The sequence below is a fragment of the Heliangelus exortis genome, chromosome 12 (assembly GCF_036169615.1).
Source record: "Heliangelus exortis chromosome 12, bHelExo1.hap1, whole genome shotgun sequence".
Lineage (NCBI taxonomy): Eukaryota > Metazoa > Chordata > Aves > Apodiformes > Trochilidae > Heliangelus > Heliangelus exortis.
Window position 1 is genome coordinate 1,327,994 of NC_092433.1, and position 21,268 is coordinate 1,349,261.

At 42.4% G+C, this 21,268-nt stretch overlaps 1 protein-coding gene, 1 long non-coding RNA gene and 1 other non-coding gene across 3 annotated transcripts in view; all 3 read left to right on the plus strand.

Moving 5' to 3' along the window:
- The first annotated feature begins 635 nt into the window (after positions 1 to 635).
- LOC139801350 (uncharacterized) lies at positions 636 to 2,785 on the plus strand. The gene is made up of 3 exons (XR_011728168.1): positions 636 to 651; positions 1,493 to 1,579; positions 2,648 to 2,785. It is a non-coding gene; the product is annotated as an uncharacterized lncRNA (long non-coding RNA).
- Positions 2,786 to 3,747: 962 nt separating this feature from the next.
- Positions 3,748 to 21,268, plus strand: part of IARS1 (isoleucyl-tRNA synthetase 1) — a 97,625-nt gene continuing 80,104 nt past the window's right edge. The window contains exons 1-6 of the mRNA XM_071755392.1: positions 3,748 to 3,822; positions 5,646 to 5,730; positions 8,320 to 8,439; positions 8,944 to 9,100; positions 9,599 to 9,718; positions 13,507 to 13,589. Of these exons, the coding sequence (XP_071611493.1) occupies positions 8,321 to 8,439; positions 8,944 to 9,100; positions 9,599 to 9,718; positions 13,507 to 13,589 (479 nt within the window). The 5' untranslated portion in view covers positions 3,748 to 3,822; positions 5,646 to 5,730; position 8,320. The remainder of the gene's footprint in view (positions 3,823 to 5,645; positions 5,731 to 8,319; positions 8,440 to 8,943; positions 9,101 to 9,598; positions 9,719 to 13,506; positions 13,590 to 21,268) is intronic.
- Positions 6,311 to 6,445, plus strand: LOC139801809 (small nucleolar RNA SNORA84). Its single transcript, XR_011728329.1, has one exon. It is a non-coding gene; the product is annotated as a small nucleolar RNA SNORA84 (small nucleolar RNA).

A 21,268-nucleotide genomic window follows, 5' to 3' on the forward strand; every position in this document is an offset into this window, starting at 1 on the left:
GGCGCCTCTACCTTTTCACGATCCGCTCTGTTTTTTTCTTGAGCGGAGCCCGTTTACAGCGCATAGCCTGGCTGAAGGGCTGCGGGCTGGGGAGCAGCTTGACCGGCTCCAAGCTGCCGCCTCGGAGAGATGGTCTCGCCTACTCCCTGACCGGCCGCTACCGGGCTGTCAGCGCTTCGCCAGGGGACGGCGGGCCGGGACAAGGCCCGGGATGGGAGGGAGCGAGGGGAGGGTGCGGGGAAGGCACTGAGCCACGGAGCCTGCACAGCACCGACACCGCCCGCCGCCCCACACCGCCTAACGGCAGGCACCGACACAACCCCTATTTATCTCATCCGGCGCAGCCCAACTGCCACGGAGCAGAGGGGAGGCAGCGCGGCGGCTCCAGAGCGAGCTTCTCCTCTCCAAACCTCGCTCTCCGTGCCCGATGAGCCCGAGTGCTCGGCGCTAGGACGATCTGGGCCGTGCCGGGCTGCGCCGGGCCGCTCGCTTGTGCCTCCCGGGTAAATCCCGGGATCGTTCCCCCCGTCCGGCATTTTGGTTTGGGTCGGGGCTCCGGGAGTAAGATGTTGTTCATCCCTTATTCACGAACATCTTTTGCGCGCAGTTCCCTGCGCAAGCGCGGTTGCTCTCGTCTCTGTTGCAGTGGCAGTACGTAAACTGCTTAAGGTGCCCGTGAGGTAGAGAGGGGTGCTGGAGCTGGGTGGGTGTAATGGCTCCGGGTAGAGCCGGTATGCAGCAAGGGTGCGGGGAAGAAAGGGGTGGCCCGGGCCGGTATCAGTCTGGGATCTGTGACCAAGTGCTGTGTTTTGTGCCAGCGCCTCTGTTCCCCTTAACTCCTGACCAGGGCACCGCTGACTGTGGTCTTCCCGCCCGTAGCCCACAAAATGGTGCCCGGGCCTGAGCCAGAGGGGGATCGCGCCTTCACCCCTCAGGGCGCGGAGAGGGGAAGCGTCCTCCGCCGCCACGGCGAGAACCGCCCGCCTCACACCTCGGTGTCGGGGAAGGACACAACGCTGCGGTGGGGTTTCTGCTCCGACCCGGTGTCCGGGCGGGAAGAGCATCCCCTGAGCGGCGGTGAGAAGCAGCACAGCCCCCACGGCGGGGAGGCCAGGCCCGGTCCCGCCCCGCCATGGAGGCGCTGAGTGAGGCCCAGGGCCGGCTGTACCGGTGAAAGGAGCCGGGTGTGAGGAGGGCTGGGCTGGTGGTTAGCTGGAGGGAAGGGGAGTCCTGTCTTCAGTCTCTCAGGGGGTAATTTTTTCCCCTTTAACCTTTCCAGATGAACAGATGCTTTTTAAGCACTATTTTTGTGGAAAATGAGAGCAGATACGTTAATTTGTACAGTTTAGGGACCATTCTAGTTATTCATGCTGGGCTTTGATTCCTTTGCTACAAAATTCTCCTAGTTTTCAAATCCTTTTTTTTTGTTGTTGCTCTGTGTGTAACTACTGCATTACTAAGCATGACATTCCTATTCACTCCTTCCTTACAGTCAGTTTGTGAAAAACAAGCTCACTGTTCTGACCTAAATGGTTCAATTGAAGGCCATGCATGAGGAAGGATGGTGCAGGACTTTCATGTAGGTAACAGTTCACAATTATTTACTAGTGAAGAGCAAAGTATAAAATATACCAGGGGAGAAGGTGGAAATCTGGATGTGTGGTAACAAAAGTCAACATTGCCATCTGCAAATTGTAACACTTGTTGGTATTTCGTTGCTTAAAAGTGCATATTAAGCAGTGTTTGGTTTAAATGCCTTTCAGAGCTAGTAAAGTACTCTGTTTTAAAGTCAGCTGGCCTTATCACCTATATGTTTTACAGACTGAAGTCTGACATGGCAGGAGTTGGTGCTGGAGCAAGCACAAGTTACAGTTGTCTAAAAAATGCAGTCTCTCTAATCTGAAGGAATGTGAAAGCAGGGGGAGGCTGCAGTACTTTCAAAGTTGCTGAAGTGTATATTTATAAAGAAATAGCTCAAAATCCCCTGAACCCATTGGGGATTTTTTTTTTTCAAGTAAGCTTGGGGAAAAAAAAGTTCTAACTAAATTAATAGAAGCCACTGTTAAATTAAAGGCTTCCTGAAAGTAGTATCTGCCTGCATAGTGAAGAGAACTGGGTGTGGAAAATGTCCATAATGTCAAGATGAGTAAAATCTCTGAACTGCTCTTTCCTGCAGTTTCTTCCTCTTGTACCTACTGTCTTCAATCTTGTATCACTTTTATTAGATTTTCTTTATGAAAAAATGCAACAGAAACACCAAAACGTGACAAAATAAAACGCTCTGTTGCAGGAATGCTGCATCAGGTGGTAGAATTCATGTCCTTTCAGTTCTGAGTTGACACAGGCTCTGAGCTGCATCAGACAGCAGTATGGATTAGACAGATTTCTGCCACTTCCAGCTTCCCTCCTGGACACAGAGCAACCCAAATCCACACAGGCACGAATCCCTACCTGGTGTTTGTATCCAATTCCTGCCAAGAACCTGTGCTCAGTCTCTTCCTGTGGGTCAGTCTGCTTAGTCTGGCCTCAGTTCATGTTTTCTGTGTCATTCTTTCTGAGTTTGGTGCAAATGGAGTTCCCCTTTTAGCTATTCTAGACTGACGCATGAAATTCTGTGTAGAAAATGGTCTTGTGCTTCTTTGTGCAGGTGAGGATTCCATCTGACGTGGCACTCGTCACTGCTGGATCTGTCCCTCACCACAGGCTGCCACACTGCCCTCAAACAGTGAGTTGCTCTTGTACCTAGCCCTGAAAATCCAAGTTAAACTCTAGCTTTTATTCATTACCCACAGTTGTATTATTTTGCAAGTTTTAAGACCAATTGTAAATGGATACATGGTGGCAGCTGAACTATTCAGGTCATCACTGATATGAACTTCATTCCCCACCAGCTGTGTTGCCAAGGGGCTCAGGTGTGCAGTTGTGCAATCACCTCCCTGGTGATTAATTTTTTCACTGTCAAGAGCCTTTCCACAGCTGTTTTCAGCACTTCCTGTAGGTGGAAGATGTTTTGTATTTCCCCCATGCTATGGTTGCCAGCCACTACTTTTCCACATTCTCAAGTTTTCTTTAGCCTATGGGAACCCACCCACAGGTTTATTCTAGTTGGAGTGCAGTGCTAGAGAAGGGGAACTTGTGTTTACAGTCTGAAGAACTGATAACTCATTTATGAGTATTTCTTTAACGGAGGTAAGTTCAAGTTTCCAGGGTGTGTGTGAGGTGACCACCTGTGGCATCCATCCCCTTCCTGCAGGAAGCACAGAGCTCCCACTCAGGATTTCGCTCCCTCCCGAACCCCAAGTTCAAGTTCACTCAGTAAGACTTTTTAAGTTGTTCTGTGTTTGTGAGGGGAATCCCCGTGGCCTAGGCAAGACGTTTCCACTGGTGTTCCAAATCCAGAATACCACGGAGAGGGAACCCAATGCAAGGAGTCCCTCAGCGGGTGCCTCCCCCCGCAGCACCGCGCTCTGTGCCGCAGCGGCGGCAGCCACGGAGCCTCCCAAAAAGCCGTTTTGGTTTGTGAAGGACACGGGAGCCCTTTAGGCCCAGCAGGACGCCTCCTACCCAGCTGAGTCCCGGTTCCGGTGCCGGTCTCGGTCCCGGTCCCGGCCAATCAGTTGTGGCGGCGGGAGGGCTTTCCCGGGCTGCCCCGCGCCGCCGTGCCCTGGCGTCCTCCGAGGAGCGGTGTGGCCAATAAGAAGCCGCCTTATTGCAGCCTGAGTGTGCCGCACGCTGACTGGCTGCCGCCGGGTGTGTCTGCCGGCGTTTCCTGTCATGCTTTCCCGGGCGCGGTTGCATCATTGCGGGACGAGTGGTACTGAGGTGAGCGGCGGCCCGGTCCGGTTCTGCCCGGCCCTCCCGAGGCCTGCGCATCCCCATCCCCCGCCAGCTGAGGGGCAATGTCAGTGAGGCGGGGGCGGCTCAGGGGCGTGAGGGAGGGGCGGTGCCGGAGCCCCCTGAGGCCTTGCGGGGATTTCGGGCCGGAGCTGAGTCTTGGCATGAGAATGTGACAGCCTAGAACGTGTCACAGAAAACCGGCGACTCGTAGAGTGGTACCGGTGCTGCTGCCTGCCTGCCCCGCGCCGCTCTGAGTGGCTTCTGGCCCGGGTGGTGCCTCCTCTGTCACTGCCCGCAGCTTTGCGGCAAGTTCACGGGGAAGGAATCGGGCTGGCTGCTCCACGGCTGGGATGTGAGGTTCCTGGCGCCTATTCAGGCACTAGAGCCACTGTATTCTGTGTCTCTGTGTTTATATACAAGATATTTTACTCGTAGACTTCTTTAGGTGTTGCACAGATTATTTTCTTTTCCTAGAATTTAGTGATTTAATCAAGTACATAGTTAATAAAGGTTATTTCCATATTGGAGTTTTAAAAATACCCATCGAGGCTTAATTTCAGTGATTAGTTGAGTAACCTTTGCAGTGTGTGATATATCCTAAGCGTTACACATCATCCTAATAGAGGAAAAATTTTTGAGGAAGGCAAACTTTTGATTATGGTAGCTGCGATGCCTTTTGTATCCCAATCATCAAAAAATGATGGCTCCCCTGCTCCCTAGGAGCCTCTGGAAATGGATAAAATCCTATTTTTTCAGTTTTGTTGGTCGCAGGCTTAGGGAAGGGACTGTCAGGTGTCAGCAGAATTTGGTTGGCCTGTAACAGCAGCATTTTGCTATCTCAGTGGGCAGTAGGTTCTTGTTTGTTCATCTTTTTAAAATATGTGGTTGAAAAGTGTTTCAAAATAACCTAGATATTTTTTTGCACACTGGCAAATTTTGCACATTTATTCAGGGCAGCATGAAGGCAAAAGAAAATTGGCTCAAGACATAATAAGGTATTAAATCTGAATTATTGCCTAGTATGAAATATATTTGTGTCTAAGCATAGTGTTAGTTTATCATTCTGTTCACTGTTTTAGCCATCTTTTAATTGACTTTTCAGCATAAAGAAACATTTCTTTTGGGGGGGATGAATGGGCTACTGTCTGTATAGGGTAGTGTTTCATCTTGGGATAAACTTGACAAGCTTTTCCTAGCCCATCCTCAGGCTCTGCTTGAGTAGATATCATTTATCTGTTTAGAAATTAGAAACCATCATTTCCTTGTTTCTCAGTTTAGTTTTCTGGTCTCTCTTTTTTTCTCTTTGGGGCTCTAACTATTTGGGAGTTCATATAAAGTGCTAGTTAGAGTAGGGTGTGATTATTTCCTTCAGAAAGATTTTAAAGATATTTGTGCATGATTGGTTTGCTTTTGCTTGTCCATTCTCAGGTTAGATTAGTGCTGCAGTTTCATTCCCTATATAAGGCACTAGCACAAGGTTATTCAGAAGCAATGCTGTGTAGCTTAGCATATTCTTTCCATCCATCCTTTTATATTGCAATTAGTTGTTTCCACCTGTTCTGGAACCAAATGATTTGATTGTCAAATAGCTGAGGATATCATTACCCCAGAAATCCTTCTATCTCACAGCTCAGACCCTAGAAAGGCAGCCAAGGGGAACCTAGTTCTGTGTGTATTTAAAACACTGCATGGTTTAACTTTCTGCATCTTCAGATGGAGAAAGGAGGCTTCTTAAAAACCTTAATATGCAGAAATCCACATTTTAACTTGCTTTTATGGTTTTAATGGTTGTTTATTTTTTCTTCTAGATAACCTCAGCATAAGTTTGGGACTGCTGTAATAAAATCTACAAACTTTGACACTTTTCCTGTTGAATGTTATCTTTTAGAAAAAGTGAGTGTACTTAAAAAAAGAAATGTTCACTACTGGTGCATTGTCTTAACACTCTTTGTCAGCACAGAATGAATGAGAAACAAGAAAAAAAGAAACCCCTTTGTCTGTTAATCTGCATGTAAATTTGGAGTCTTGTCCAAAAGTTTTGTTTTATCAGATGTCTTTGTGTAATAATTTCTGTAACATCATTGGTGGTGTTTTCACTCGGTCTGTCTTCAAATTTATAACATGTCTCTGAAATTTCTTTTCTCATTTAAGATACCTAGATTGCTTATAATAATGATAATAATGAACTTTTTTTTGTTGTTTTAAGTGTGTGGAGTTATTCCTATCTGTCTATGAACTGATTAAGCATTTCCAATACTTGTTTTTTTTTGCTTTTTGCTCAGCTGAGGTTGAGCCATAGCTAGATTTTAAACGTGGTTTGTCTTGGAAGTCAATCTGTTTAAAATCCTGTTCTGTAACTTGAAAAAACTCACCTATATTGACTGTTACATACTGATTCTCATCAGTGATTATTTTTTTTGTTCCTCCTCCTAATTCTGACATGCTAACCTCTGCTCAGAGTGTATGAATTTGTGCCCTGTGGTTACTGGACACTGCTCTGTGCATGCAGTGCTTCAGTTGATAGAAAAGGGCCAAAAGTGAAGCTGTGATTTACGCATGGAGTCTGTGATGTGTGAGCAGCTTCCATAGCCCGGTCACAGGTACAGGCCAAGCCTTCAACCCCTGTTTCATTTATTAGATGGTAGGGACCTGACAGCTGGGCCAGAAATCTTTGAGGTTATCCCTAAATTGTGAAGACTGAGCTTGAGGCCTCAGGATCTGCACGTTTGACTTGGATCAAGTCAAGTGGCTTGCAGGAAATAAGCTTTGAATTGTTGTGTCATCCCCATTGTCTCTCCAGCTGTAGTCTTGGGGCTGGGATTGAAGTACTGAGCAGTGGCATGGCCTAATTAGTGCTTTGTTGGGTGCTTTGGGATAGGATAATGAAAAGTCTTGTGTAGGTTGCATGTGCTGTAACTTGCTGTTCTAAGACTGGTTGTTCCCTGTTTAAGAACACCTCCAGTCTGTGTCTGTGTGTTCCTTACCAGCTCCTGATTTCCCCTCCAGGTACTGTGTCACCTGTGGATCAGGTTGTGGGTTTCTCAACAAATTTCTTGTGGTATTTGATAATCTGGGTTTATCAGTGCAGAGAATGAGTTGTCATTTATACAAAAAGAAGTACAAATGGTGGAAGCTTTCTGTAGGTTTCATTCTGAGACACTTTTTTTGGGTGTGTGTTCAAGCATTCAACTAGAAATATCTGTGGTGTTCTGGGTTTCATTTGGGTAAATGGTTTGGAATTTCAGGGCTACCAAGCAGTGTCAGCTGTAACTTTGAAGTGTTGCTTTTGTTTATGATAGGTATTTAATTAAGCTTCAGTCAAGAGACTTTCTCCTAGTGCCATTCCTTTTTTTTTTTCTACAACACTTAGCAAAACGTGAGGCTAACAGAGTGTTCACCTTGTTCTGGTGCTAAGGAGCAGCAGCACTAAAGTTAGAGGTGGAAGAACCCGTTCATCTCTGCAGTCATCTGTTATAACTTCCATAACTAGTTTTCTTTTGTTATGGAAATTCTTTCTTAAGTATTCAGAGCCTTTGTTTATGGTTTGCCTGTAGCATTTTATTGAAATTTGCATTTTGGTAGCTGGTCTGGAACACCAGGCAGCCCTGTTGTCTGTTTCTAATGATGCTGAGAATTCTCTTCTCTATGTTGTGAAGAAGGCTGCAGTGATTTTCATTGAGTTATCCAGAACTACAGAATGGGTTTGAACCCACCAAATACAAAAGACCTTCAGCAAATGGCTGACAATAAATAGCCCCTCGTGGCATTGTGCTGTCATACTTTTATGATGGAAAAAAAATTAACATTTAGTAGTTTTGCCAGAATTCAGGAAGTTAGATCTTTTACAAGATGCATGGCTGAGGTTTTGAGCTTTTTTCTTGCCTGCTTGTTTGAATTTTTTTTTCACATTTAGCTTTCATTGCAATGTGCTTCAGCTGTGTGATCTGCAGCCTGGGTGGTGTTGGGTGTATCTGGGATTGGGGGCCTAGCTAGGTGGAAAAGTGCTGGTTTAAGCTTTTAAAGGGCAGGAATATATGCACAGTAAAAAGGTGCCTCTTTTCCACTTATTTGCTTAGTTCCTGCACATAAAGTCAGTCTTGCTTGTTCACAGATTGTTTCTGAAAAGTCAGTTTGGACATGGGAACTTTTCCTAAAAAAAAAACCAACGACAACAAACTTGCAACCAAAAAATAATTTACCCTTTCACTGTTATCTGTAGGAAACAAAAATAAAAGCATAAAGAAAAATTATTGTGGTTGAGTGAATAGAGAATCCTTTTCCTCATAGAAAACTGGTGCTAGTCTGTGAAAATTATTATGTTTTTGTGGAATATAGTGCTTGTTTCCATGTCTACACTTTGGAAAACTGGCATGTAGTTTGGTCATATGGATTTGCAAGACAAATTGTATTTGTGAAGTCATTTTTTTCTCACTTCTGTTCAATATGCATTTTCTTTTCTCTGCGTGATTGTTATTGGGAAAGAATGGTTCAACAAGTTCCAGAAAACATAAATTTTCCAAATGAGGAAGAGAAGATATTGGAGCTCTGGAAAAAACTTAATTGTTTCCAGGAATGCCTAAAGCAATCAAAGAATAGACCAAGGTAAGAATTTGCCAAAAGCTGTAGCAACTGTGTGTGACAATGCAAGGTTGGCTCAGCTGTAATTACTGTTTTTTTTTTTTTAAGTTGGGTTCTGTTAGCAGCAGCTGCTCCCTTTGCAATAGGAGTCTTGGCTAATGTTGCTGCCATGTCAGTTGCCATTTTTATTTCACTCAGTGAAGAACCAACAGTGTACAAACAGTAGTAATAAACCTGTAATGTCTTGCTCAGTGGGCTTTTAAAAAAATGCAGGAAAGGATGGAAAAGTCTTTCTGATGTCTGCCAGCTGTGCAGCAGAATGCTGTTCAGCAGTAGCAGAACTGCTTTCCATGGTAATGTTGGTAGAACCAGCAGTCAGTAGGAACTGAGGGAGTTCAGATGTTCCCTTTAGTCCCACTGCCAGCATGATACCTGTGCTGACTGATACTGGAAGAGGGAGAAATTAGCATTGTCCTTTTCAAGATTTGGTGCTCAGTTTTGAATTAAGAATGTTGCTTTGTGTTGTAGGTTTAACTTCTATGATGGCCCTCCATTTGCTACTGGGCTTCCACACTATGGCCATATCCTGGCAGGAACCATTAAAGACATAGTGACCAGGTTTGCTCATCAGAGTGGGTTTCATGTTGACAGAAGATTTGGCTGGGATTGTCATGGCCTGCCTGTGGTACGTGTAATAAATCTGCCTGCACATCTCTCTCCTGGTTCCTCTTTCCATGCCATTGCCTGCTTATCCATCATGGTTTTGTTGCTCATATGTTGCTCTTATTAGTGCTCTTATGCTCTTTGTTGCTAAAAAAGCAAAGGAGTTTATATTTCCAGTATGTTGCTCTGGTTTTGCATGTGTGGTGATTTGAGGTGCTTCCTACTGGTCACCTGCTCTTCTCCAAGCACTCTGTTCATTATTAGAAACATGTATTTATTTGGTATGTATTTTGGAAAGTATTTTTTTTCTTCTTCTAAAGCTAGAAAAGAAACAATGACATCAGGTTATCCCTTGAAATATCTGCTTAGTTCTGTTGCAGTGTTCAGGAAGTCTTGAAAGGATAAAGGAGGCCCTTTAGTTTAGTTAGAATGCATAGAACATAATTCAACTCTCCAAAGAAAACCTGAAATCTTTTATGACAGTGTGGGATTTTTATCTGGTTGTTTCCATTGCTTCCAGGAATATGAGATTGACAAGACCTTGGGCATTAAAGGGCCAGAGGATGTGGCAAAGATGGGGATTGAAGAGTACAACAACCAGTGCAGAGGAATAGTGATGAGGTACGCCAAGGAATGGGAGGTGAGTGAAGGCTCAGTGCATGTTCTGCTCTCTTCTGCTCTGTGTTTCTAAGTGTGCAGAAGTTTCTAAGTGTGCAGAAGTTTCTAAGTGTGCAGAAGTTTCTAAGTGTGCAGAAGTTTCTAAGTGTGCAGAAGTTTCTAAGTGTGCAGAAGTTTAAGTGTGCAGAAGTTTCTCAGCTGGGGCAAACTTCATCCTTCTGTCTCTTTTATTAAATACATAAATCTGGTGCCCTCAGCTACCATGTTTCTTACTGTTGATCCTGAAGGAGGAGTAAAAATAACAATGCTGTGGCTCAGCCCAGGGAGACTGCTGTGATGTCAAGAAGGTTACTTTATGGTGATCTGGAGCTCAGAGTCTCTTAACTAAACACATGGAACAGTGATAGATACATTGAACAAATCATCTCTTTCTTTGTGTCTCATCTTGTAGAGAAAACTGAAAGTGAGATCTGACTTCAGTTTTCAAATGGAACCAATAAAGGACATGAATTTTAACCTCCCTGCTTTTCTGCCCACCCTGCCCTTTCTGATTTTTTTAATTGCCAGTGTGCAGAACTGTGGCTTGTATTCCTAGAACAGCAGAAGTTCTAGCACCTGGTTTTTTGGTTTTTTTTTTTTTGTCAGAATAGGTGTGGGTAAGCCCTCAATAACCCTCAAACCCTCAAACTCTCTTCCAAGAGAATATTGGTCTAAACTTTGTATTCCATGCATCCAGTGAATGTATTCATCTGTGCAGTCCAGTGTGAGGTTGGAGAGCTGTTCCAAGTGGATGGGTTAGATGTTTTCTGAAGATGCACAGTGTTTTTCCTAACTCTTAATAATATTTGTCCTGTGACTAGAACCTGATGCTTCTTTTTTTTGTCCTTAGCAATGTGGCCAGAATAAAGTACACTTAGCCCAGCAGTTTGTATTGACTGTCAGTCTGCTGTGTCTGTGAAGTGATCATTCTCTTCTCTGGCTTTCTGGAGCTGAGGGCCTGGGTGCTTTCTGAGCTGTGTCCCTGTATTACAGTGGCACCAAATGCCAAAGGAAGAATGGAAGAACAAGCCATACTTTTTCAGCCTTTTGGGCACAGGGCCATTTTAGGCCAAAGGCTTTAGTTGTTTTTTTACCCCAAGTTTATGACCCTAATATTTTTTCCCCCTCATTTATTTCTCTAGCCACATTTTGAATCAGATGGCCTGTAAACAGTCTATCAAGGCATTCCTCTACATGAAGAACTGGAGCTCTTGTATAATATGGTTTCCAGTAAACCTTTATCTTCACCATCAGTTGTTTCTGTTTCTAGGCAGGCTAACCTTAATGCTTTAGTTTTTCCTCACTCAGAAGCTTTTCTACCTCACTGCAATCCTCTGTGTTCTCTAGCCCTCCTATATTTCTTTTGACTGAAACAGCTATTTCTTATTTGAGCATCACTTGCCTCTTGCTCTTGGGAGAATTTTGAAGTTCTGGCCAGTATCCAAAGAAACTACAGCTGCCTTTGTTAGAATAGCTGGCATAAATCTAAGCAAGTAGCTGGATGAAAAGCACAGAGTTTGTTTTTCAAATATACAATTATTTATCTGTATCCTGAAATTCTGTATTTCAAAAGTATTGTCAATGAATCCTTGTTGCTTTTATAAAGAAAAAGATTCATGCTTGTTCATGTGTTGTTTTACCAGTTGCTGTAGATACAGCTATGTGTTTTTGCAGTGTGGATTAGTCCAGTCTGTCTTTTGGATAATAATTGAATGTTGTGATTTTGGGGCATAAACTTGTGCATGTATATATGTGTATATCTGCATACAGACATATTTTAGATTATTAATAAAATAATTTAAATAACTTATTTGTGATTTGGCTGGTAACTAAAATACTTTTGGATAGTGTTAAGAGAGGAATTCCCAACATTCCTGTTAGAGGTGGTGTTTATTTTCTGTCTGAAGTGGCTACCAAATATTTGAAACTTATGAAAAAATAAGAAAGGTTCTTTGGATGTGCAGGATCTTGTAGTGCTGAGACCAAACGTAGAGCTCTGACTTTGTGGGGCCATGTACTGATCAGTCCTAGGCTTTGGACCTTAATAGTGGAACATCAGAGTGGCTTAAAGGCTGGAATCAAAACTAATATTTCATAGAATCATAGAATCATAGAATGGGCTGGGTTGGAAGGGACCTCAGAGCTCATCAAGTCCAACCCTTGCTCCACTCCCCCCGTGGTTCCCAGCCCATGGCACTGAGTGCCACATCCAGGCTCTTTTGAAATATCTCCAGGGATGGAGAATCCACCCCTTCCCTGGGCAGCCCATTCCAATGGCTGAGCACCCTCTCTGCAAAGAATTCTTTCCTAATATCCAACCTAAACCTCCCCTGGCAGAGCCTCAGCTCTGCCAGGGGAGGTTTAGGTTGGATATTAGGAAAAAATTTTTTAGTCCGTGCCCTCTTGTCCCACGGATATCAGCCCAACCCCCCCCTGGCTCCAACCTCCTTTCAGGGAGTTGTAGAGAGTGATGAGGTCTCCCCTGAGCCTCCTCTTCTCCAGCCTCAACACCCCCAGCTCCCTCAGCCCTTCCTCACAGGACTTGTGCTGGATCCCTTCCCAGCCTCCTTGCTCTTCTCTGGACCTGCTCCAGCACCTCAATCTCCTTCCTGAGCTGAGGGGCCCAGAACTGGACACAGGACTCAAGCTGTGGCCTCCCCAGGGCTGAGCACAGGGGCAGAATCCCTTCCCTGGACCTGCTGGCCACGCTGTTCCTGAGCCAGCCCAGGATGCCATTGGCCTTCTTGGCCACCTGGGCACACTGCTGCCTCCTCTTCAGCTTCCTGGCAATCCAGACTCCCAGCTCCCTCTCTGCCTGGCTGCTCTTCAACCACTCTTTGCCCAGCCTGGAGCTCCCCATGGGGTTGTTGTGGCCAAACAACCCCAGGGGTATTTCTGATCTATAAATTGGCATTTCAGAACTGATTTCAGGAGCTCAGATGTTATGTGGATATATAGAGGTGAGAGAATTAATTTGCTGTGTTTTCACTACTCTGACATTCAGTGTGGGCTGTGTCTAACAGTATCTGAACAGGTGTCTCTGAGCGTGGTTATTTGCAGAGCAGGGAGTTTTGGTAGCTGTGAAATGAGCAGGAGAGGACCACTTGTCCAACTGAATCCCATAGCTGGCTCATTACTCATGAGTTTTCATGTTCTGTGCCCATGGATGTGACCATAATCTGTCCCAAGACAGGGACTAACACCTGTCAGCCTTGTTGTCTTTGCCAGGTCTGTCACAGCTTTGGAAAGTCAGAGGAAGCAGCTGGCCCTGAGATAGTTTTGATAACTCCTTGTGACATATCAGTTTCTTTCAGCATTTCTTTGTCTTCGAATTACATCATGTTTTCATCAAACTGAAAGCTGATAGACTGTGTGTGTGTGCTGGATTTTTACTGTCTCTGCAATGAGTATTTTTAAAAATAGAAACAAGACCACTGTGATCAAAATCAGTTCTCAGACATTTGAACCTCAACTGAACCTTGAAATGATCCAAAAGGTCCATTTCAGTTTAGTAGTTTCAGACATGTTCATCTGTAGTGTCACCTGGTTTTTAAACAATTATTTTCATGATTTGTTGAAATGCACTGTTTGGAACTCTTGTCTAAAATATTAAAATACTTCATAGATATGTTCCATTTATATGGGACCAGCACTACAGTTAAAGATAAAGTTATTTTACAGCATAAGTATTAGAAATGTATCCTGAGCTTTTAATGTTAAGCTGTTTTAATGTTTTAATGTTAATACCTTTCAATCTCTGTTTCTTAACAGTTCAATGTTACCAGATTAGGACGCTGGATTGATTTTAAAAATGACTATAAAACTCTTTATCCTGAGTTCATGGAGTCTGTGTGGTAAGTTAATTTACATACATTGCATGCATACTGTATGAATTTGAAATGTTAAGATTATTTTAAACATGTGTTGGTCCATACATCACCAGAGCTGTTTTGAAACATGCCAAATTTGGATAAACAGCAGGCAAAATAGTTAAGGTGATGTGAAATGTCTTTATGTTGAAGGAAGGGAGTAAATTAACCTACTTAGTTCTTCAGGATAGGAAGGCTTTCCAAAATGAAGTAAACCAGTCCTGCTTTTAGTGAGCCCTGAAATCTTACTGCTCCATTTCAATGTAAAAGCAGTTCTGAAGGTGTATTAAATTATCCTTGCTTGGTTTAGAAAATTACATTACATCTCTCCAGTTCTTCACACTATCAGCTGCAAATGGGCAAACTCTCCAGACCCAGTTTAGCACTAAACTTCTTCAAGCTTGAAATTAGAGGCTGGGAATCTACTGTTGTCTTTTTTTTGGCAGCATAGTGTGACAGCTGTCTTGGACTCCTGGTGCAGAGCTTAGTAAAGTTTTGGGTATTTTGGCAACGTATTCAGGGTGACTGTTGGAAATGCAAAAGATGAGGCAACTTTAAGGGTTTAAGATAATTGATTTGACCTAAAAGAGTGAAGAAATGGCAATATTGAGTCTGTCAGGTGATATAAATACAAAGTGATTTTCTGGGAGAGGTTTAGCAGAGAATATGCTGACAAAAAGCCATTGAAAAGCAACTTATATTAATGTTAAAGTATTATTTGTTTTCTTTAGTTTGCTCATAACCTTTATTTAATACATATAGTTGTGATAGAGGATGAGCACAAAGCCTGGATGTCACTGAAGCTGTTGGTTGTAGAGGGCTGAAATGCCAGCAAGTTCCTAGTAAGCACCAAAAAGATGCAGGGAAGGGAGCAGCTGTTTTATTTAGCTGAAGACACCCTGTGTAATGATAAAGCTAAGACTGACAAGAAACCTTTCATGTCATAAAATATTTGGTAGCACCTTAAAGCCTATTTAACTGGCATCTTCCAAGGACCATGTGAAAAAAAAAAGAAGACAACTTGAACTGGCCACAGTGTTGCTCTTAACAGCCCCAGCCTTTTGTTTTGTGTTTTGTCTTCCTTTGGAAGAAAACTTAGTCTCTCACATGGCTTACAGAGGTTACCTCCTCTAGTGCTTGCCTTGGATACAGAGTCTAAAATACAAAAATGGAGTCTGAAATCTGTGTGGTATGAGATTTCAGGAAGTATGCAGGCAGACAAGTTTTTAATTTTGTACTTTTTTGCTTCCTGATATTATTATTTTTCTGTGTAGTCGTGTAATGAAAATGTTTTTCAAGTTAGCTTTTAAAAATTTGGTTTTCTGGAGTGTCTTCCAGGTGCTGGAGAGGCAAGTGTCAGTGCTATTGCCAGCTTACCTCTCACAGGAGGTGGAAGCAGCCACGGAGTGGATGGAGGAGGGGAATGGGAAAGGAGGCAGATGCCTGTTTCAGGGCTAAGGGGGAGAGTGCTTAAAGAGAGCACTGTCACTGCAATTACAGTACCACAGGAGAATGTGCAAGTCTGTAAATAAATCAGATCATTACCAAGGCAATCAGCACATTGAAAATTTTTGTTCCTGAAGGTGCATTTTATGGTCATCAGGCACGTTCATTTGAATGGTAGGTTTTGGTGTGAATCTCCAACAAGTTATTTGGATGTTTTTAATAAGATTTCCTTTTGAAATTGAAAAGCAAGTTCTAAAACTTCAGTGTCCAGCTAAATACAAAGAAAAGAGAAACACAAAATAGTTCTGCATTATCTGGTACCTGGTGACCATATTGGCCTGTCTGGTATTTTAAGCTTTTTTGGAGGGTTTTTTATTTGTTTGCTTTGTTCTGCTTCTGGGAGTAGAATGTTTCTCTTAAGCCCAGAAAAAGATAATAGGGTAGTGACCATTGATTTTGTGGTTAAAATATGGTAAGGATTTTGTCTTCAGTCTTTTAATCAGCTGAATGTATCAGTTTGAAGTTTTGGCTGAGTGGGTTTTTAGGTGGTTTTTTTTGTTGTTGCTAGCTCTTCCTGATGTTTGCAGTTCTACAGTGATCTCAACTAGAATTTGTAGGTTTCTGTGGAATGTGAATATAAATATGAGCATAAATAAATATGAACATAAATCCATGATATTTATGTTGAGTTCAGTAGAATCATAGAATTGTCAGGGTTGGAGGGTCCATCTCTAAGTCCATCCTCCCTGCTATGGACAGGGACATCTCCCACTAGATCAGGTTGAATGGGCTAGTAAGATAACATAATACTTTTAAGGTTGTTTGCAGTGCTGGCTGATTTTATCCAAATTATTTATACTTGAAGTAGTTTAGGACTCGGGCACCCAATACATAGTTTATCAATTTATTTGTTTTTTGAGATAAGTTTGGGATGCCAGAGAGCACTCTGATTTTATATTAAGTTTGTTGGAAATGGCTGCTTTGTAAGCATTTTGGTGCTGTGCCATATAATGGCTGATAGAGTAGAATTAATTTTCACCCTGCTAAATTCTGACTTGGAATAAAACTTCATCCAATGATAAAATTGTGGCATTCTGGCAGAATTTCTGGGGGGAGCACTGAATTTTGGTGTAATGAGTGGTGAGTGTACTTGTTTCTCATGTGAAGTTTTAACTAACTCTTCATGTCTTAAATAACTTAAGTAGGACTCTTACAAGTTCTACAGAATTAGAACCTGAATCCATCCTGCAGCCAGCCTGGATCTCACTGAAAATATGTACTTCACTTCAGAAAGTACCATGAGAATGGTGTTCTTGAGCTGGCATGGAGGAAACATTCAATATGTTCTTGCTTTTCACTTTTTTACAGCTTGTTAGTTGGATACAGTGAAATTTAGAGCAGTTTGATGTGGTCTAAACTTTTTGGAGATCTGCATTGGTCTGAAAGAAGTATATGAGCTTTGGGGGGGGAAAAAAAAAAACCAAACCCCAAAATATTTAGTGAGCAGTTGCCTGCAATGCCAGCTTGTTTCAGAGTTCTCAGGCTGTGAGTTTGTGCCTCAAGAACAGTTCTCCCTGGCCACTGAGGAACCTGAAGTGCTGAGGGGAGGAGAAGAATAGCTCTGTGGTCAGAGCTGTGGCATGTTTGGGAGGCTGCTGACCAGGGGTCTTAATTTCCTTCTTGGCACGACATGCAGGGTGAGTTAAACAGCTTTCTGTCACCATCTAATGGCTGCTTTTCCAAATTGCAGTCTGAGCGTGGGTCAGTTTGAGAAATATTCAGAAATGTGAGTTGTAAAACTCTCTTGTATGCTGTGAAACTACAGGTGGCAGAAGCACCTCTTGGCTACTTCTGTAGCTTAAGAAGATAATCTTGGATCCTTTTGTGGTAACACTAGAGAGTGGCTGGAGGGAGGAGGAAAAACATCCCTAGTTGTGGTCTAAGGACTGGTAGTTTGTTTGAGATCATGGCTGTTTGCTGGTGAAAACTGCACTGTTTGCTCTGCAGATGCAGTATGGAGCTCCCTTTGGAGATGAGGCTGTTCATCCATTCCTCTCTTACCTACATCAGGCCTATCTTGGCTGTTCCAGCTTCAGTTTTCCTTTCAGGTTTGTTATCAAGTGGGGACCTCTTGTTCCTTCCTTACCAGATGTGGCCTTGGGCCTCAGAGCCCTGCCCTTCCATGTTCAGTGGTTAGGGTGCCACTGCACTGCTTTTAGGCTGCAGCTGAAGAGGTTTTGGTAGCTCCTGAAACTGGAACATTTGCCTTGAGTTGCTTGACCACCTGTGTGTTCCTTTGCTTTTGTTAAGGTGTGAGGTTTTTTCATACTCCTGTGTTTTCAAGATGAGCTCTGTCACTAAAGTGGGGGTTTATCTGCCATAGTCCTTCTCAGTGAGAAGGTGAATGGGGACTCCCCTTTGAGAGGAAGACTGGTTTGTTGTAAAGATCAAAGCAACTGCAGTGTTATGTTTTGTTTTGTTTTTCTGTACAAGTAGTAAATGTTGTTTTCTGATTTTTTTTTTTTTCCTCCATGTGGAGTTTATCCAGCAGTAAAGCAAAATGATTCCAGAACAGATCTTTAGGTCCTGATAGGAAACACTGTGGCATTTTATGTATTCCATGACTCTTTCAAGATTAGTAGAGAGAGATTTTTCATAAGAAATCTGTTTTGTCTCTTAGAAAATAGAAATTGCTGTCTGCATTTTTTTTCATACTTTATTGTTTTGTGCATTTAGTGCTCTAGTCCCCTTCTTATTATCTTGTTACCATTCCCCTTGTTTCATCTCCTTACCTGTATTTTGAAGGAGGAAAACACTAAACTCTTACTCAGTTGGATGCTCTTTGGGGTAAGTCTAGGAGGAGTTTTAAGTATTTAAATATTTTCTCTTATGTGGATATTTTTGACTTGTGGCTTGATCCAGAATAATTCAACACACTGGTCCAAAGATGATATCAGGAAATCCTCTTATTTTTGCTACTTGAGAGCTTGAAGGGTAGACCTGGAACAGAGTGATCTGTATATATACACATTGGGATTTTCAAGTTTTCACTTGGAGTTGAACATAAGATTTGTCACCTTCTGTTCTTATGATTCCTGTGCCCCAGAACAAGTGCTTCCCCTGTCTTTCTTATGAAGGTGTCTTTCAAAGCTACCACTCTAGATAGGGGCTGTGTTATTGGACCTAATGTTCCTCTTATTTCATGCTTTTTTTTTGGGACTTGCATCCAGTGTTGTTTGAGTACTTTTTATTGGGTCTGTTTTTTACCCCTGTGCTTCTGGTTCTGCACATTGCTTTTTATTTTATTTCCTCTTGTCTTTTAAGCAGTGTTCATGTGTCACAGGAGAACCTTTTTCTTGGAAAATTCTGTTGCTTATGATGCTGTTTGTATGCAGTCTGCTTACTGAACTGTGTAGATGACAGGAACTCTTGCATCCTGTGTTGTTTGTGATTATTCTTTAAGTCTACAGAGCCTGTTAAATTGGCATTTTATCTTGACATGAGCTGATACTATGGCACAGGGCAATAATTCTGTTTGTTTTCTATGCTACCATGGCTGTTGTAATCATATCCTTCTGGATTCCACTGCTGTGATGTTTTGCCCACCTTACTTTTTAGTCTGTTGGGAAGGGAGTTTACAATTCTTGGTGGATTTTTTGTTTGTTTTTCATTTAAAAGGAGGGGAAAGCACTTCATAAGAGCTTGAAAGTAATTTCGCATTGCTAGTAGTGAATACTTTGATTTTCTGGAAATCTAGGAGTTTCCAAACTCTTAGAAAACACTGAGCTTCTGAGTCACTGGAAACAGAACCACTTGATCACCTGAAATCACTTGATACTCCAGAGAAATGGCAATCAGAACTGGAGAAGCTTTCTGTGGTCCATCCCTTCTGTTCACTATGGAGTGAATATGTGTGCTTGAAGATGGCAACATGATTTTTACATCTGCTAGAGGGTACTGGGGGATGTTGGATTCTGTGGGGGATGTCAAGGGAATTTCACTGGTTTATGCAATATCTTTTGAAAGCAAAAGCTCCCTTTGTGTGAGTCCTGTTGTGTCCATGTGGTGTTTGCGTGGTGTGTGTGTGTGAACAGTGAAGACTGTAGCAAAATTCTAATTTTTTGGAAGGATAAAGGAGAGAGTTAACTCCAACATTGTTGGTTACTGTTTGGGCTCAAACCTGTTGTGTCAGCCCCTCGAGACACTTTAGGGATAACAGATGTGTATTTTCAGTTTGTCATGCTTTTTAGAAGTTAAAACTCTGCATCTTTAGGGACCAGGTTCTCTGTTCATAAGTGGCTGAAGTATGCATCTTAGGTTCACCTTTTGCCTAACCAATTTTCTTGAGTAAAGGAGGTGGTTAAGTGCTGATCCTACAGCTAAGAGGATGCAGCTGAAGTTGTTTGTACTTGAGGAGAAATGTAGGAAAATAGGAGGACAAGGTTTGATCTCTAACATCTGTGAGTAAGCTTTGCCTTTTTGTCAGAAAAGAGCTCTGTGGTTCTTAGAGCTTATTTTTTTCAGCAAGGACTGCTGTTTCAGTTTTGGCTCACAAACCTGGAGCCTCTTTCTCACAAATTGTTACCTTTTTTCAAACATAAGGGTTAAAACATGTTTTGATGCATTATTGTCCATAATCATGTGTTGAATTTTTAAGCAAAGCATGTTGCCCACCTGTAATTCTTACTGTTAGAGGTAGGTAGAAGCAGCTTTAGCAGCTGCTTTGAAGCAGTGGTGCTAGCAGGAAGCTTTTTGGGCATCATCTCCTGTACACTTTGGCCACACAAGAACTGTTCTCAGAAGCCTTTTTGTTCAGGAAACCATTCAGGTGTTTTTCAAGATAACAGAAGAGCTTTTTGTTGTGACAATAAGGAATATTGCATCTGCTTATGTTGGGACTTGATGTCAGAGATTAGAGGTTATGGTAAACCACAAATAAAGGTTGTCATGAACTGTAGTGAGAGCTGTGGTTTGAAAGTTTGTATTTTGGCTCAGAAATGGAACAACTGTGGAGGCCTTGGTTTGCAACAGGGCAGGATTACCACAAGAGGGAGATGCTGCCTTGGATTTTTAAATTGCTTCATCTAGTGTTCACCTTTCCTGAAGTTTACAGTTATATTTACAGCTGAATTAAATATTCAGTGTTTTCTGAGTAGTTTTCTTCTAGGCTCTTAGTAGGCAGTGCTCTTCAGAAAGGAGAGAGATTTTTTCCATAGATATTTTAGTTAACTGGTTTTGAAAGGCAAGTAGAACACCTTCAGTATCAGTGCTGTCACTTGTCACAGTCTGCATTAATTATGCTTTGAGATGGTTAGCATATATTTAAAATATGTTGGGGTTTTGAAACTTCTATGACAACTTCTGCAATTAGCCATCTCAAATGTATATGCTGAAAGCTGATGAAATTATTCACAAATCTTTTTTTTAATATATTTTTTTTATTATTACTTTTAAAATAAAAGACATGGTTTAAATTGATACAGTGTCTGTTGTGAAACATGCCTGCACTGCTATGTTCTGAATTTGAGTTAAGGGTCAGGCAGCTACAGCTTGCCTGTGGGTGACATGAATTTCTTTAACCAAGTGCCATTTGAGGTGCATGTGAAAGGTGTAAGGCAGCTTTGCTGGGCTGCACAACTCTGAGAGACTTCAGGGTTTGGCTTCTTCGTGGCAGAGCTTTGTGCTGCTCAGGTTCTTTTAGCCTTTATCCAGATTATTTAATTTTCCTCATGCTAGTGACCACTCAAAGAAATTTCTTTGCTTTTTACTAGAGGCCTGTGAATTAATCTGAGTGAACCTCATGTCTTCACTGTATGAGTCTGTTTTTCCCAGCTGTCTGATCTGCAGGATAATAATTACTCTGAAGATACTGTATGACTTCCATGACAAGCAGTGTGTATGTTTTGATAGAAATCAGTGCAGTAATCTGCTGGATTTTGTCTTGTAGATTAGGATTTCAAATACAGAAGGCAAGACATTGACTTAAGTAAAGGTTCAGATTCACAAACAGAAAATGACAGCCTGCAGAAAAAAGTGCTGCTTCCTGGGGTGAGGTTGGTTGCTTAGCAATGAGCTATGGATGTGGAAAGGAACCCAGAAAAGTGATCAGGATGGTTTGAAAACATAGTTTGAGGAAGGGAATTTTTAAAGTTGGCAGTATTTAACAGTTTGGATTTGGAATTTGAAATTACCAGACTGCAGAATATCTGATTTTTTAC